We start from the raw sequence: 15457 nt of genomic DNA on the forward strand, positions 1-15457 counted from the left end.
CGTTACCACAATTCATTTTTTGGTTTTTGTTTCAATAACAGGTTTATTGAGATATAATTCCCATCTCATAAAATTCACCCATTTACAATCAGTGGTTTTTAGTACATTCACAGAGTTGTGCAACCATCACCACTGTCATTCCAGAACATTCTCACCACTCCAAAAAGAAACCCTGTCCCGTGAGCAGTCACTCCCCACACTCTCCACACCCCCAGCACCAGGAACCACTCATCGGTTTCTGTCTCTATGGATTTGCCTCCGCCGGACAGTTCATCTAAATGGAATCATACAATATGTGGTCTTTGGTGACTGCTTCATCCCTATAATCGGTAGACTTTTATGGAATAACTACCCCTTGCCAAACACGGCCGCTGGGAATTTCTATGGAATTTAGTAGCAGGCACGGACGACTCAGAGTTTTATTTCTACAACTTCTAGTCTATGGCTGGTCTTGTAAAGCTGTTACGAAAGAGTACGTGTCTACGAAGATACCGGAATGTCAGTGTGTGCGTGGCTGGTGTGCATCTGTGGTGTTCTGAGGCAGACCCGGAGGAGGAGGGGGAGGAAGGAGCAATCTGAACCCAAGTGTAGTCTCCACAGAGGCCTGCTCACCGCCCGCACGGCCTCTAGGCAGGGGACTTAGGGGAGAACGACTTTCTGTTTTGCTCCCAAGGCAAGCGCTGATGGAAGAACAGGTGAACGAGCACCTGCAGGGGCACCTGGATGAGATCTACTGCCTCAAACAGACTCTGGCGTGCATGGAGGAGAAAATGGCCTTTCTGTCCTATGAGAGAGCCAAGGAGATATGGGTGAGAGCCTCACAGTTGGCGGGGGGACGGGCAGCGGCCTGTAAAGAAATGGCCAGTGAGGAGGACACAGGGATGAGAGAAGCCAAGGGCGAGCATTCTGACATCCCGCAAACTAAGGGGACAGACGGGTCCTTAGGCAGCCCCTGCTGAGGTTCACTCCCAACCCACATACTTGCTTCAGCGCCGGCGGCGTCTCGCGTCTGTGCTCCTGCGGCCCCCCCGGCCCCCACCCTGCCCACATCCCGCTGGGCTGCCCCGGGAGCTGGGGCTCTGCAGTTCTCATACTCGGGGGTGCCTCGGCGCCGTCTGAGGGCTGCCCTCGCCTGTGAGGGTTAGGCTCATTCGCTTCCACACCCCGAGACCCTACTCTTGTCCTCGGGCAGCTCTCGCCCGGCCAGGCCCTCAGTCTGAGGCCACACTGCATGAGGGGGTGCAGCCAAGACAGATGAGACCTCGCCGTTCCTGGGACAGGACAGGGCACTTAGCACGGACGAGCTCCAGGTTGTTGACTCCCCTCCTAAATCCCCAGCTCACCAACATTTGCTGCGCACCTCCGAGGAGCTCAGGCAAGTGACTGCACTTCCCGTGACCTCTCATGAGGGTGTGTGTTCTTGTCACCTGCAGGAGGTCATGGAGACTTTCAAGAACCGTATAGCTAAGCTTGAAACTCTGCAACAAGTGACACAACTGGAGGTGACGCACAGGTTCCGGATCCGTCCCCAGGAGTTTATGTTCCGGCTCATGAGCCTGCTCCTCACACTGGCTACCATCCTCCTCGTCTTCATCTCCACTGTGTGCTCCTGCCCCTTGCCACTGCTCAATTCCCGCCTGCGCACGTGCACCACACTCCTGCTGATCGGCCTCGCGGCCCTGGCCTGGCAGAAACGGCATGCCTTCCCTACCACCGACTGGCAGGCCTGGGTCCCCTCCAGATGGAGACTGTACCCCAAGGATTCCAAGCCTCTATCAGATGGGACTTAGAGGGCCTGGGCTTGCTAGCTCACGCTGCCCCCTGCGTGTTGGGGCGTCCAGCCAGCCCCACCTGGATAGCCGCTGCTCAGCTCTCCCTTCCCGATTCCATCACTACCAGCCCGCCTCGCACTTCCCCTCCTCAGGGTCCTTCTGTACCATCTGTGGACACAAGGCTTGGAAAAAATATTAAACTGTCTGAAGCTGATCTGGAAAGTTTGGCTTTGCAGTTCTAGTCCCTCAGGGCCTCTCGTGACCTCTCTGTCCCCCTCATGCTCTCTCGTGACCCAGTGACCAGACCCTCAGAGGCTCAGGTGTCCCCAGGCTGCAGCGGTAGCCTCTGTGACTTCGTTGTTTTTGGCAAAGAGAAACTACATTTCTTTCCCAGGGATGGAGAAGAAGGGGCAGTGGAGGGAGGTGGCCAAAGTGCTGGTGTGGGGGACAGGGGTAATGTTTTCTGGTAGGAAGCAGAATTTTTTATTGTCGTGGCTGGAGAGACTCATGCAGGTGACACTGAAGACACAGATGAGGCCTCTGTTCTGGAGGCGCTGGAGAGTTCAGAGCTATCGTCCACCTTCTTCCCAAAAAGCTGCAAGATGCAGTTTCGAAACTGGCAGGACAGAAAGTGTTATTCAACACAGCAGAAAGGGCCGACGTACTCTGCTAAAGGTCATTCTGGGGGAATTCTAGGCAGGTATTCATTGAGGGTCACCTCGATCACTTAACACCTTCCCTGCTACCATTCAGATTCTCATGCGGAGAATAGAGGAAGCTTGAGGTTATTACTTGCACGTGGGGATGGTCTACTCCTGACTATTCATTCGTCAAAGTCATCTAATTTAGAATCTGATGGTGACCATAGTGGGTCAGATTGTGACACCCCCCCCACCGCTCCGCCAAAGCTATGTTTGAGTCCTAACCCCTAGAGCCTGTGAATGTGACCTTATTTGGAAGTAGAGTCCTTGTAGATGTGACTAAGATGTACATTACCATGAGGTCATGCTAGAGTAGAGTGGGCCCTCATCCAATGACTGGCGTCATTGGAAGAAGGGAATTTGGACACAGACTCGGAGAAAAGGTCATGTGGAGGTGAAGGCGGAGATGAGATTGACTGGTCTGCAAGCCAAGGAATACCAAGGATTACTGGCCACCACCAGAAGCCAGGAGAGAGGCAGGGAACAGATTCACCCGCAGAGCCCTTAGAAGGAACCAGCCTCGCCCACACCTTGACCTTGGGCTTCTGGCCTCCAGAACTGGGAGAGAATAGATTTCTGTTGTTTTAAGTCCCCCCAGTTTGTGGTCCTTTGTTATGATAGCCTCAGGAAACTCATACAGGAACCAAAGATGATGCCAGCTAAGGGGCCCGTGCACAGGGTAACGATCTCCAGAATGTCTGGGAAGAGACTCAGAGGCATTTTAGTGAAAAGGAATGTGATTGTCATCTTGTTTCTTTTCTTTTTTTTTTTAAAAGATCTTATTTATTTATTCATGACAGATGCAGAGAGAGAGGCAGAGACACAGGCAGAGGGAGAAGCAGGCTCCCTGCGGGAAGCCCGATGCGGGACTTGATCCCAGGACCCCAGGATCACACCCCGGGCCGAAGGCAGACGCTCAATCACTGAGTCGCCCAGGCATCCCTGTCAACTTGTTTCTATTCCATCAATTTTGAGGCCACACAAGGACTAAGTAGATGACAGTCTAGCCACTACCTGGTGTCTTTAGCCAAGAGAATCTTTCGCCACCAAGAGGGCCCACTCTTTGCTGCTTGGCCCCTAAAGAGATCTGGAATGTATTCATTTCCCAAATTATGTCTCATATCATCACTGAGCGAAGCACTGTGTGAATGCAGACCAGAGGCATCTCCTATACATTCCAGGCCTATCCTTGACTACCTCCAGCTCCCTCCAACATCCAAACCCTCACAAATAAAACACGTAATTATTGAAATGAATTACACAAGAAAGGGGCCGAAGAGGAGAATTGACTTAGCTGAGGAATGCATTTGGCATCTGCCTACTGAGCACCCACTCTGCGCCAGGCTGTGCCCCAGGGGGATCAGCAGTGGACAAAAAAGAGTAACATTCTCTGTCCTCGCGGAGCTCCGTTACAGAAAACACTCTCAGAAGGCAGCAGGAAGGGATGACGACGTGGAAAGGGTAAAAGCAAAGTTTGAAAGCCTGGAGGGGTCCAGAAGTACAGCTGTCTTGTCTGCGGGGTGGGGGGGGGAGCTCTGTAAGGGGAGGATGGAAAGACTCAAGTAAACACAGCACGAGGCAGGATAGCCTAGGGCTCCACAGACAAAAGCCAGACCTAACAAGAGACCCACGTGAAAGCCAGGAAACAGGAGTCGGGGAGAGAACTACGCTCCATCGAGGGAGTCCTGGGGAGTCAAGTGCAGTACTGGTCCCCCTTAGTACTTGAACGCCATCAGGAGAGTGTGTGCTTAAAAAGAAAAAAAAGAAAAAAAAAAGAAAAAGAAGAGTGTGTGCTTAAGGAGCTCCGCAGGGAGCCAGGCCCAGGTCGGAGCCGGTGGGGCCACGGGGGCCACCGTGAAATGCAGGAGCAGGGGAGAGCTAGTTGGAAGACATGGGGACTGGGTCTTGGTGGGGGGGCAATGCGAGGCCACTGCAGGGGTGCTATTTCTGGCCCATGGACCTTTCTGGTCACCATGAGGTCACACATCACAGGTGCACCTTAATGAAGTAGATTTGATGGGTTCAAGGAAGAACAGGGCCAATTACACTTGGAAGATGATGAGCCTCAGTGGTCACCTGTCACCTGCCTAGAGGTCAGTTTGCTGCTAGGGTTCGAAATGCCAGCCCATGGTGGCTACCATGTGGCAAGACCTTGGGCGGGACCATAGCACGTTCCCCCTAAACTAACCCGTGAAGTCACAAAAGCCGCATGTCAGTGCAGTCAAGAAGGGCCTCTTAAAGGGTTTGAAGACGGAAAGATGAAGATTGGGAGGGCACAGCTAGGGTAGATGTAGACACGTTCAGGCATTCCTTGGTGTGTGAGCTCCGAGATGGCCCTGGGGCCAACAGAAGGGAGGAGTGGAGCTGCCCACCCTCAGGCCAAGACTCTGAAAGGATCCAGAGGGAGGCTAGCTGCGCCTTCACGTGCTGCGCCTTCTCTGGTGGTTGTCCTGGAGGTCATCAGCGGGTTCTCCTGGACATGATTCCAGGGGGAGCCATCACTGGGCTCTTCTGGGGTCTATTTCGAGTTTGTTTTGCAAACGACGTGACTTACCTGCCGGTTCATGAAGACATAGATAATGGGGTTGTAGATAGTGGCACTTTTGGCAAAGTAGGCTGGCAGGGCGGCCACCAGAGGGTGGAAGGCGTAGCCAGGGTGGGCAGCGGCGAAGCACGCAAAGAAGGTGTAGGGCCCCCAGCAGAGACAGTAAGCGAGGACCATGACTACCACCATGCGGGTCACCTCCTTCTCGGCCTTCTGGGTGGACTCAGATTCTTTCTGCTGCTTTGCCACCTGGGGGAGACAGAGATTCATGCCCAGGGACGTGAGTGGGAGCGTCCCTCCTGCCTCTGTATCCCAGGGGCTCTGTGTTGCTATTGCTTGGGCAGTGAGTCAGGGAGTCAGCAAGAGACAGGTGGCCCCGGGATGGGGAGTCCTGGAGAGAAGGAGACGGGCTCACCCGGGGCCTGGCAGCAGCCAGCTCCCCCCCGCCCCCAGTGAATCCACAGCCTGGCTTAGGCTGGACCAGGCTGGCCTTGAGGGAGCCCGAGGAGGCTTTGCGGCAGCATACAGCTGGCCCCGGAGAAGCTCTTAGCTTAGCTTGGCTCCTGTAAGGAGTTCGGGAAGGAGCTGAGGACGCCACTCTTAGCCTCACTTGGTCCCTTATCAGAGTGTCCCCTCCCGTGCGCAGGTCTGAGGGGCTGAGCCGGAGAAGACACAGAGGCCAGACATTGCCTTTATATTCTGCAGCATGAACCTCAGGGTTGGAGGAGGAGGAGGGGTGGAAGGCAAATCACAGCGGGAAGGCAGGGAGTTTGCGGCCGTCACTCTAGAAAGGGCTTAGAGCACGTGCCGGTCTGACCACCCCAAAGGCCTTCTACTGCCTGTGCCAAGCAGGACCTCATGGGGCAGTTGGTGCATCCAGGCCGAACTGACTGTAGGTGGGGCGGCTGACAAGGGGGCAGCTTCTGCATGGTGTGCTTCCTCTGCGCCTCGCTCTGATTGCCTACACAGGGGGGCAAGGGGGGCTGCGGACGGGACCAGCTTCCCAGGGAGGAGAGTGGACAGCGTGCTCGGGGGCAGATGGCACGTGGGAAGCCACTCCCTGGCCTGGCCCGACAGCGGACAGCCTCGTGAAGGGGACAGGGTCCCTCGGGTAGCAGCCTTTCAAGAACACCTTTTGATATGCAGGTTTCGCTTGCAGATCTGGCCGGCTGCACTGCACTCCCGGGGAGAGGGGGGCTCGCCGCCCAGGGGACAAGTGTCCTGGGTCAGGGAAGAAACGCAGCTCTTGCTCCCTTGTTGGGCCCAGGAATTGGGGGGGGGGGGGACACGACAGTCCTTTCCAGTTGCATAGGGGCAAGGACAAGGGAGCCAGGGCTGCAGTTGTAGCCCCGAAGGAATTGTAGGATTCAAGTCAGGTTTGAGGGCAGGAGAGAGGACTGGGTGACCCCTCGTCCCAGCCTAGACATCCCCAGTCCTCGTGATCCTACCAGCGGGGGGTGAAGCCAAGAGGGCTCGGGGGCTTACCGCTCGGATGGCCAGCCACACTTGGAGGTAGCACAGTATGATGACGCTGAGTGGGATGATGCAGCACGTGGTCATGAGGACGATCATGTAGGACTGCACCCCAGGGTACGAGCTGCCACTGAACACGTCCGGGCCACACGAAGTCTTCAGGCCATGGGGCCAGTACCTGGAGAGAAGGGCTGACAGCCTGTCCTGATGTAGGCAGGGCAACCTGGGACCCCCCAGTCTGGGCATGCTGCTGACTTGGGTTGGAGGATTGTTGGTTTTTGTTGGTTTGTTTCTAAAGCTTTATCAATTTATTTTATTTTTATTTTTAATTTTTAAAAAAGATTTTATTTATTCATGAGAGACACAGAGAGAGGGGCAGAGACCCAGGCAGAGGGAGAAGCAGGCTCCATGCCGGGAACCTGACGTGGGACTCGATCCGGGGTCTCCAGGATCATGCCCTGGGCCGAAGGCGGGTGCTAAACCGCTGAGCCCCCCGGGCTGCCCTTTATCCATTTATTTTATGGGGGGGTGGAAGGGCAGAGGGACAGGGAGAGAAATCCTTAAGCACACTCCTCACTGAGCATGGAGCCCGATGCGGGGCTAGATCCCAGGACCCCCAAACCATGACCCGAACCAAAATCAAGAGTCAGCTACTCAAGTGACTGAGCCACCCAGGCGCCCCAGGATTGTTTGGTCTTTAAAATTGGGGTGAAATTCACATTACACGAATTAACCATTTTTGAAGTGAACAATTCAGTGGCATTTAGTACTCACGATGCTGTGCAACCACCACCTCTATCTAGTTCCAGAATACTTTCATCGGCCTCAAAGGAAACCCTTGGGTAGGATTTTGGCAAATCTTTGTCCATTTTTAGGTCTCATAGGGCCTTTTTTTTTTTTTAATTGTGGTAAAATACACATAACATCTGAAGCCCCAAATGAGCGGCCTGGCCAAGACACAAATGCCCTATAGGCCCAGGTGTACCTACAACCCAAGCCGCCTCTGAACGGGAGGCTCCTCAGAATGTGCAAGAAAGAAGCTTGGGGCAGAGTAGCTTAGAGGGCCCCGCGTGCACTTACAGCTGCTCCCATGGCTTGAGCTTGTCACCTTTCCCTGTGTGCTCCCGTGAGCAGTTCATGCTTGGGAGAAACAGACCTTTCCAGAGGCCCAGCGACCACAGGGCCCATGTCCATGTTGCAGCCAGGCAGACTTCTACATTCATAGACACTGCACCCCCGGGGGATCACAGGAACAGTCGGATCTATCCTCATTTTACGCATGGGGGCACAGAGGCCCGGAAACGGCAATTTGTCCCAAGGTCACAAAAGGAATCAGGAGCCTGTCCCTCCCTGCCGTCCTTCACCCTCTGTCCTAAGTGAGCTGTCTTCCTGGCGTAGTGGCATCCTCACCTGCTCCAGCCAAAGATCGGCGGGGCCGTCCACACCGCAGCCCAGATCCAGGAGAAGGCAATGCCCGCGATGGCTAGCTTGGCGTCAAATCTCACGTTGCCAAAGGGCTTGCAGACTACCAGCCACCTCTCCCAGGAAATGATGGCCAGGGACCAGAGCCCCGTGATCCCTGCAGGGGACAGAGGGCAGATGAGGGCCTGGAGCCTCCGGTGTCACTCATTCCATCCAGATCAGCCAACTGTTTTCAGGGTCAAGAGGTTTCTCCCCACCTCCCCGCAACGCCCACAAAGTGTATTCGGGTCCAGGGGGCGGTGGGTCTCTCGGTCAAGTCCCCTAACACCGTCTTCCCCGTTCTTTCCTCCCGGGCCTGTCTCTCTCTCTCTTTTGTTGGCCAGCGGCCTTCCCTCGGATGCCGATGCGACTCCCGATGGCCACGCGCACACCCGCACGACCACGTTGAGGCTGCGGCGGTCCCAGCCAAGGGCGAGGAAGCACGATGTGCCCCGTGCCCCGTGCCCCTCCGCCAGTATGCGCGTGTGCTTAGGCTTCCCGATTTCCCACCGCTGCCCACCATCTGGCGGGTGGAGACGGTGTCTTCCTGTCCCGCTTAGATGCCGCAGGTCTGTGGGCGGAATTCAGGGCTCCATGGACGGAGACGGGACAAGGGACACTCGGGATTCCGCTCCATTCCGAGCGGGACGGCGTGAGCGGTGCCCGGGCCCTGGTCACTCTACATCTTTGCCAGCATCACTCGCTTCATTACCACTTTGAAAGTTCAGTGGCTTTCCGGCCAGATCGAGTTATCTGATACTTTAATAAAGAACGGCATCGGGCAGCCCGGGGGGCGCAGCGGTTTAGAGCCGCCGTCAGCCCGGGGCGTGACCCTGGGGACCTGGGATCGAGTCCCGCGTCGGGCTCCCTGCGTGGAGCCTGCTTCTCCCTCTTCCTGGGCCTCTGCCTCTCTCTCTCTGTGTCTCTCATGAATGAATAAAAAAAAAATCTTTAAAAATAATAATAAAAAATAAAAAAATTCTTGGCATAAAATTTTAAAAAAAGAAAGAATGGAATCGTTAATCCTGCCAAACAATGCATTTGCTAATAATTTTAATGAAGGACAATGCCACTGATATTCAACACTTTGATTCGTGTATTTCAATATGGTTGGATTCCTTTGTGATCCGATGGATCTTATTGTGCCCGTTGGTAAACATTCTCCTGAGGAGGGGTCCACGGGCTCCCCCGCAGGGCCGAGGGCCTCCGTGGCACCCATGCTGCACGCAGGGCCTGGCTCCTTGGCACCTGCGTGACTCGAAAACAGACCTCAAGCGGATGCAGAGGCGAGTGGGGCATGCCGACAGAACCAGAGACAGGTCTGAGCAGAGAGGAAGGTACACAGAGCATTTGGACTTGGGGCATAGAGGGTCTGTGCCCAACCTTGCCTGGCCACTCTCATCCTGTACCTTTGGGGGAGTGCTAGGCCATCATCCGTAAAGGCAGTTAGATATGGGGGGACAGTGGTCCGCCCCTGTACTGTGGGTTTCATGTCGGCACCTACCTCATGGGGTCATGGGACGTGCCAATACGGTCATTTAAATCTTGCCCCCAAGTCCTGCCCCCATTTTCCAGATGGGAAAACGGCGGAGCAGCGTGGTGCAGTCAGTCAGCAGCACTCACAGCTCTAGGAACTCAAATCTGGGCCCTCTCCGTTCCCCAGGCCCTCGCCATCCTCGTGTCTTGTTTTCTCTTCCTAATGTCCACCTCCTCACCATGTGACTTGGAAATCCGTTTAGGTGGCAGTTAGACAAACAAGTTAGATGTGGGAGCGAGGGACCCAGGAATGGTGACCAGATGGTCCCGGGAAACTTCACCTAGAAGAGCAGCTGCGAGCGCCCGCTGGTGTGACGGCGGGGAGCCTGGGGACAGGCTGTGTGTGCTGAGCGCGCGGCCCTTAGGCTCCCTGTCTTCTTGGATGGACACTCAGCTGCAACCCCGAGCCGTCTGTTGTTTCACGGGGGCCTGGGGCAAGAGCTCGCGGAGGGGATCTGAGCGTCATCGGGCCTGCCGGTCCCCCTCTTCCTTGTGGGTCCCAGAGAAAGGAACCCGGCCTCGTGGCAATCCCCCCACCCCTGGAGCCCCACGTGGGGCAGAGCCAGCTCCTGCCCCAGCCTCCTCGCCACCCCTGCTGCTGTGGCCTTCACTCCCTCACTCAGTGAGCCTCATTTCTGTCAACTGCTGATGGCACCCGGCCCTCCCTGACTGCCTCGCCCCAGCTCCCTTCTCATCTTGCCGACTCAGGATTCAGATCCTCCGTGGTCTCCTCCAGGACGCGGTCCTCTGAGAGAGCTGACAGCGCCCTGTGGTCACCATCTGGGGTAGGGAGCCCCCTTGCCAGGACTTGGGACTACCTCGGGGCCCTGGTGCCCAGCACGTGGGTTCTTCTCTGCCAGTGTTGACCTGACCAGAGCCAAGGCCCGCAGAGATGTTGGTCGAGGGGATGTGGAAAGGGATCCGGGATCTAGTTTCAATATCCCAAAACGTCTATTGGGAAGCTCCTCTTTCCCTGGAAAGGGCCGACACGGATGAGCCGAAAGGGCCCACATCTCTGCTTTGGGTGGAAGTTCTGCTCGGGGTGACCAGAGCACTTCCCTCCCACGTGGCCCTGGGCTTATCTGGTGCTCTGTCTGTCTCCCGAACTGGCCTGTCTCAGGGGAGACACTCGGGATGCCTCCTTGTTGCACTACACCCCCCCCCCCGCCCCATGATGACCACGGCCCTGTTTCCCCTGCAGGCCTGTCTCCCTTCACATGCGTCCCACGGGCGCACTTGGGGGGTGCTGTGTGAGTGCATCCTTTGCACACAGCCGGCTGGGGCTTCCCCGAGCCCGGGCCCCTGGCTGCTTACCGCACAAGGAGACAGTGTAGCCCTCCACGACACACAGAGGGTGGCCCAGCACAAAGTAGCCATAGATCTGGTTCACAACGCTGATGGTGCTGGCAATGATGGTCTCTGCGAGGTCGGCGATTGCCAAGTTCACCAGGATCCAGTTCAGGGGGTGACGCAACTTCTTGAACCTCATGGTGGCTACTAGCACCAGCCCGTTCGTGAAAACGGAAGCGATGACCACAAAGATCATCCAGGCGCTGGTGAGGTGATACACCCACCTGGGAGCGATGTGGTAATTGGGACCTTCGAAGGGGTCTGCAAGGCAGAAGGTAGGGAGCGGGGTGGGGGGAGCATTACCCGACTGCACGGCTGTGCCCAGCCCTCCCCACCTCGTCGGAGCCCCCCATGCCGGCCTCCTGCCTACAGTTGCCTTGGCAACCAGCTCTTTCCCCGTAGCTTTGCCAACAGCCTTCCCCCGTCGGTCTCTCAGGCCACAGGCCATGGCCTGCTGGACACCTGGACTTAGCAAAGTCGATCCCCTCATCATCTAGGCCAAGAACCGGTCCCCCATCCGAATGGCCGCCCCCAGTACGTGGCCAGCCCCCTGGGGGGCCTTGACTTCCCCTCCCTCGAACCCCAGCACCCACTGCGCCGCTTCCCGAGAGCACTCCATGTCTTTCTCTGTTGGATCTTGGCTCACACTGTCCTCTGCGCCTGGGTCTTCTCTTCTATACCGTAAAGCCCAGCTCGGATGCCCTCATCTTCTGGAAGCCTTTCCGGATTCCTCAGCTGAGGGTCAAGGAGGCCCTCGGGACGACCGTCTCAGTGCCCCCCTCCGACCTTCTGCCCTGTGTCGGAGTTATCTGTGCGCACATCCGGCCACCATCTCACATGGCAGGTCCAGCACACAATCAGTGCTCAGAGAATGAATGAATGAATGAATGAATGAGTTACGGGCTGAACTGTGTCCCTCCCAGAAAGAGATGTTGGGGTCCTGCCCCCCGGTTCACGTGAATGCAGCCTTATTTGGAGACAGGGTCTGCCCAGCGGCGATCAAGGTGTTCTGAGGTCGTCGGGGGGGCCCTAATCCAATGGGACCGTGTCCGTATCAGAAGGGGACAGCGGGACACAGCGACAGCCACACAGGGGGAAGGCCACGGGGGCTGAAGGTGGAGATCTGGGCAATGCCTCCACAAGCCCAGAAGCCTCACGGATTGCCAGGAGCCACTGCAAAGGAGAGGACCGTCCCCTCTGAGTCACCGGGAGGAGCCAGGTCGCTGCAGTTGGGGGTTACAGAAACCCAACTCCAACTGGATTTGCAAAAGTAGGGCTTCCTTGGGCTCCCTGGCTAGGAGGCGTAGGGTAGATCTCGACCCCCACCCCCAGCACAACTGGACCCCCCAGCCCCCCGTGGGTGAGCATCTTGCCCCTTTCACGGGGAGCTCCTGGAAACCCCTCCGCAATACCTGCAGCCACGCTAGGTGGCCCGGGCTCCCTGGGAGCAGACCTCGAAGGCCTGTGTGGCACCAGTTTCTATGCAGAAGGAAGCAGAGGGAAACAATAGGGCTGCTGACAGACCGGAGAACAGAGGACCCCCCCACCCCCGCTCCAGATTGCCCACAGATCTTCCCCGGGAACTCCAGCGGGCTAGTTTGAGAACAGCAGCTGGACCTGGGAGGTGTTTGGAACACTCCAGCTTTGGGGTGATTTCAACATGACGCAGCCAGAGCATCGTTTCCAGACAGCCCTTGGGCCCAAAGTGGGCAGGGCCTGGACAAGAGGGATGGGGCAGTGCGCGGCGGGGGAGGGGACAGGAGTGTTCTGAACGCGGGAGGTCACAGAGGAGGGTCCTCTAGCGGTGCAAGCAGAGCAGGTGTCCCTGCCTGCCTCCCCCTCCTGAAATCTCCAGGACTGATGTCCTACAGAAATGGGTATCACGGTCCACTCCCAGGCGAAGATGTTCTAAAGACATTGGGTGGGGGGAATGGGGAGGGGATTGGGTGTGCGGGCTGGCAAGGAGGCAAGATTTCTTTGAACATACCGTGTTCTCTAGGTTTTAATTTGGAATCCTTGTCAATGTTTTATTACATTATTCAAAAACAACGTTAAATTTTATAAAGCAACCCCAGAAAATCAAAACTATAACAAACAAAACAAAATGCATATACACTCAGAGGCATGATCGCACAGAGAGGGACTGCTCTAAGGGACTTGAAAAGACGCTAGCTTGACTACTCGGACCTAGCGGCGTAGACCCTAAAGATAAAAAGACGTGTCCAAATGTTAAACTTTGGCTAATCGTGTTGTTGATGGTAGTGTTGGTGTCCCTCTTCTGAGACCATCGTGTGTGGGAGATAAAGCAAATGAGTGATTAAATGATATTCTAATTCGTCTACCCAAAGCCCTTGAGAACAGGATTCCTGGTGGGGGAAAGGGAGACACAGAGGTCAAACCCAGTTGGCTCCACTGGGAAACCAAGTCATTACTTTGGAATGGGAGCAATAAAAGGAACGAAGAGGCATTTGTCCTGCCTTTCCCATACCCACTGTTCCCTGGGGGACCCCGAGAGTGGACAAGGGCAGGTTTCTCTCTATTGAAGTACTCCAGCTAATAGATGAAGATGGGGCGTGGGAGCCAGAATGCCACCATTTTGCAACCCCCAGGGGTTTCATGAATGGGTCTGGGCCTCGAGCTTCAGCAGCTGCCAACACCCCAGAAAAAGGGACCCCCTCCTGATGGAGAGGTCTTGCCGAAACCCCCAGCAGATCCAGCTGACCTCCAGGCAGATCTTCAGATCAACTACCAATTTGCACAAACATAATGACAAACGAGGTGGGAGGGGCATGGGAAGCCACATGCGGGCAAATCGTATGCGGGCAAATCGTCGGAGAAGTGGAGGAGGCAAGGGACAAAGGACTCATTTGCTTCAACAGATAAATTACAAGGAGGTAGAGGGGGAACCTCTACAGTCAAAGAGGGTGAAAAGAGAACGATAAACCTGAACGTGTGGACCTTATTGGGGCCCTGATTCAAGCAAAGTGAAAAAAAATGTATGACCTTTTCTTCAATACTGACTAGGAGGTTCCATGGTATGGAGGCAATGCTAGTTCGCGGATGTGCCAACGGCACTCTGGTTGGGTTTTGAAGAGTCCTTTCCCCTTAGAGGTACATCCTGAAGATTTATAGAGGACATGGTGTGAGGTCTTAGATCTGCTTCCAGAAATCAGGAGGGCTTAGTGGAGGCAGATAAGATGGGTGACGGAAACCCAGGGGTTCATTATATGCCTCCCTCCACTTCGGTAGATACTGGAATTAAAAAAAAAAAAAGTACAAGAAGGAGTCTCAGGCATCAGCGAGGCCCTAGGGAGAGCACCGTTGCGTCTCCATTGAGGACATTCTGGGCCACGAGCAATCAGGTCAGAGCAAACCTCAGCGTTCTCAATTAGCTTGGCCTGGGAACCCTGGCTGTCAAGGAGCTGGTGTGGCTTCTGGAAGCCACGGCACATGAGACATTCATTTTTTTTTTTTTTTTTTTTACATGAGACATTCTTGAAGGAACAGATGGTTTTTGGTCTGGAGGAGGGACTGGGGACGCAGGTCCGGGGCCTGGGGGTCACCAGTATCCTCAGTTGTTTGCAGGGCCTAGCTCAGGCCGCCCCAGCAGAGGCGCAGCTGCCCTGGGAGCCGAGTGAGCCTCCTCCCCAAGAACGCACAGCCCAAGGCTGCAGGCCCCGGGCGCACAGTTGGACAGGATGGCCACCACCGTCTCTTCTGACCCTAAGGTTGGAGAAGTCACTCACGCTCCTCCGGGCCACCTGCCCAGCCTCCCGCGGCTGCCGTTTGCGTCGTTTGGGCTTTGGCACATGCAAAACTGAGTTAGACCCGGCTTCTTCCCCGGGAAGCTCAGGGCACCGCAGCCAGCTGGGCACACCACAAGGGGGTGTAAGAACTCGCTAGCAGAGACAGCGGGTGAGCACCCCCGGGACGGGGCTTCTCAAAGGGTCTGGGGACCTACGTGGCTTGGAACTGCACGTGCGCATCGCGGTGGCCTCTCATATTCAGAAAGCCGCCCCCCACCGCGTGTCGTCATAAAGGCTAAGGGAGAAGACCATCCCGGCTGACGCCCACGTGCAGAAGAGCAGTCTCCGGGGGGCGCGGGGGACCGCAGCCCCCGCGTGGCCGCTCGGGCCTGGTGTCCCGGGGGCGCTGCTCCAGCCGGGGTGACCCAGCCGTGACGGCGCCCGCTCGCTCACCTCTAGTGGCGTTGCTGTTGGTGTAGGTGAAGATGCTCGCCTGGGTGCTCTCCTCCAGGCCGGCCTGCGGCTGCCCGCCCGCAAGCCTCTGGGGGCCCCACCGCTGGGTCATGGCTCCAGCAAGGCCTGTCCCCGATGCCTGGCGGCCCTGGTGCTGCTTGGGGGGCCTGGCGCTTTATACCAGCCCGCGGGATCAACCCGGGCTTCCTCACCTTAGAAGCTCCCAAACCCTGCCCCACCTGATCTCTTAATTGGGCCTGGGACTTAGACCTCCTCCTCCCCACCCCTTGCCTCCGGGAGGGCGGCTCAGGAGGATTTTCTGGGAACCCAACTCGGAGCCCCCAGCTCGCCAAGGCGGCTGCCGTGGGCCCTCACGCGTGTTCACGTGCCCTCTCCTCCCTGCCGTCCAGTGCGCGCTCC

The 15457-nt window shown here is 56.4% G+C and overlaps 2 protein-coding genes across 3 annotated transcripts in view; one reads left to right on the forward strand and one right to left on the reverse strand.

The window, feature by feature from the left end:
• TEX28 (testis expressed 28) overlaps positions 1–1986 on the forward strand; it is a 42688-nt gene extending 40702 nt beyond the window's left edge. For both annotated transcript variants that reach the window (XM_072817651.1, XM_072817649.1), the window contains exons 4-5: positions 674–809; positions 1434–1986. In XM_072817651.1, the coding sequence (XP_072673752.1) occupies positions 674–809; positions 1434–1790 (493 nt within the window). In that variant the 3' untranslated portion in view covers positions 1791–1986. The remainder of the gene's footprint in view (positions 1–673; positions 810–1433) is intronic.
• Positions 1056–15149, reverse strand: LOC140627874 (long-wave-sensitive opsin 1). The gene is made up of 6 exons (XM_072816426.1): positions 14894–15149; positions 10803–11099; positions 7902–8070; positions 6504–6669; positions 5028–5267; positions 1056–2388 (listed from the first exon to the last, which is right to left on the reverse strand). The coding sequence occupies exons 1-6, from the start codon at positions 15147–15149 to the stop codon at positions 2278–2280; spliced, it is 1239 nt and encodes a 412-aa protein (XP_072672527.1). The 3' UTR covers positions 1056–2277.
• Positions 15150–15457: the final 308 nt, after the last annotated feature.

The sequence above is a fragment of the Canis lupus genome, chromosome X, assembly GCF_048164855.1.
Source record: "Canis lupus baileyi chromosome X, mCanLup2.hap1, whole genome shotgun sequence".
Classification (NCBI taxonomy): domain Eukaryota; kingdom Metazoa; phylum Chordata; class Mammalia; order Carnivora; family Canidae; genus Canis; species Canis lupus.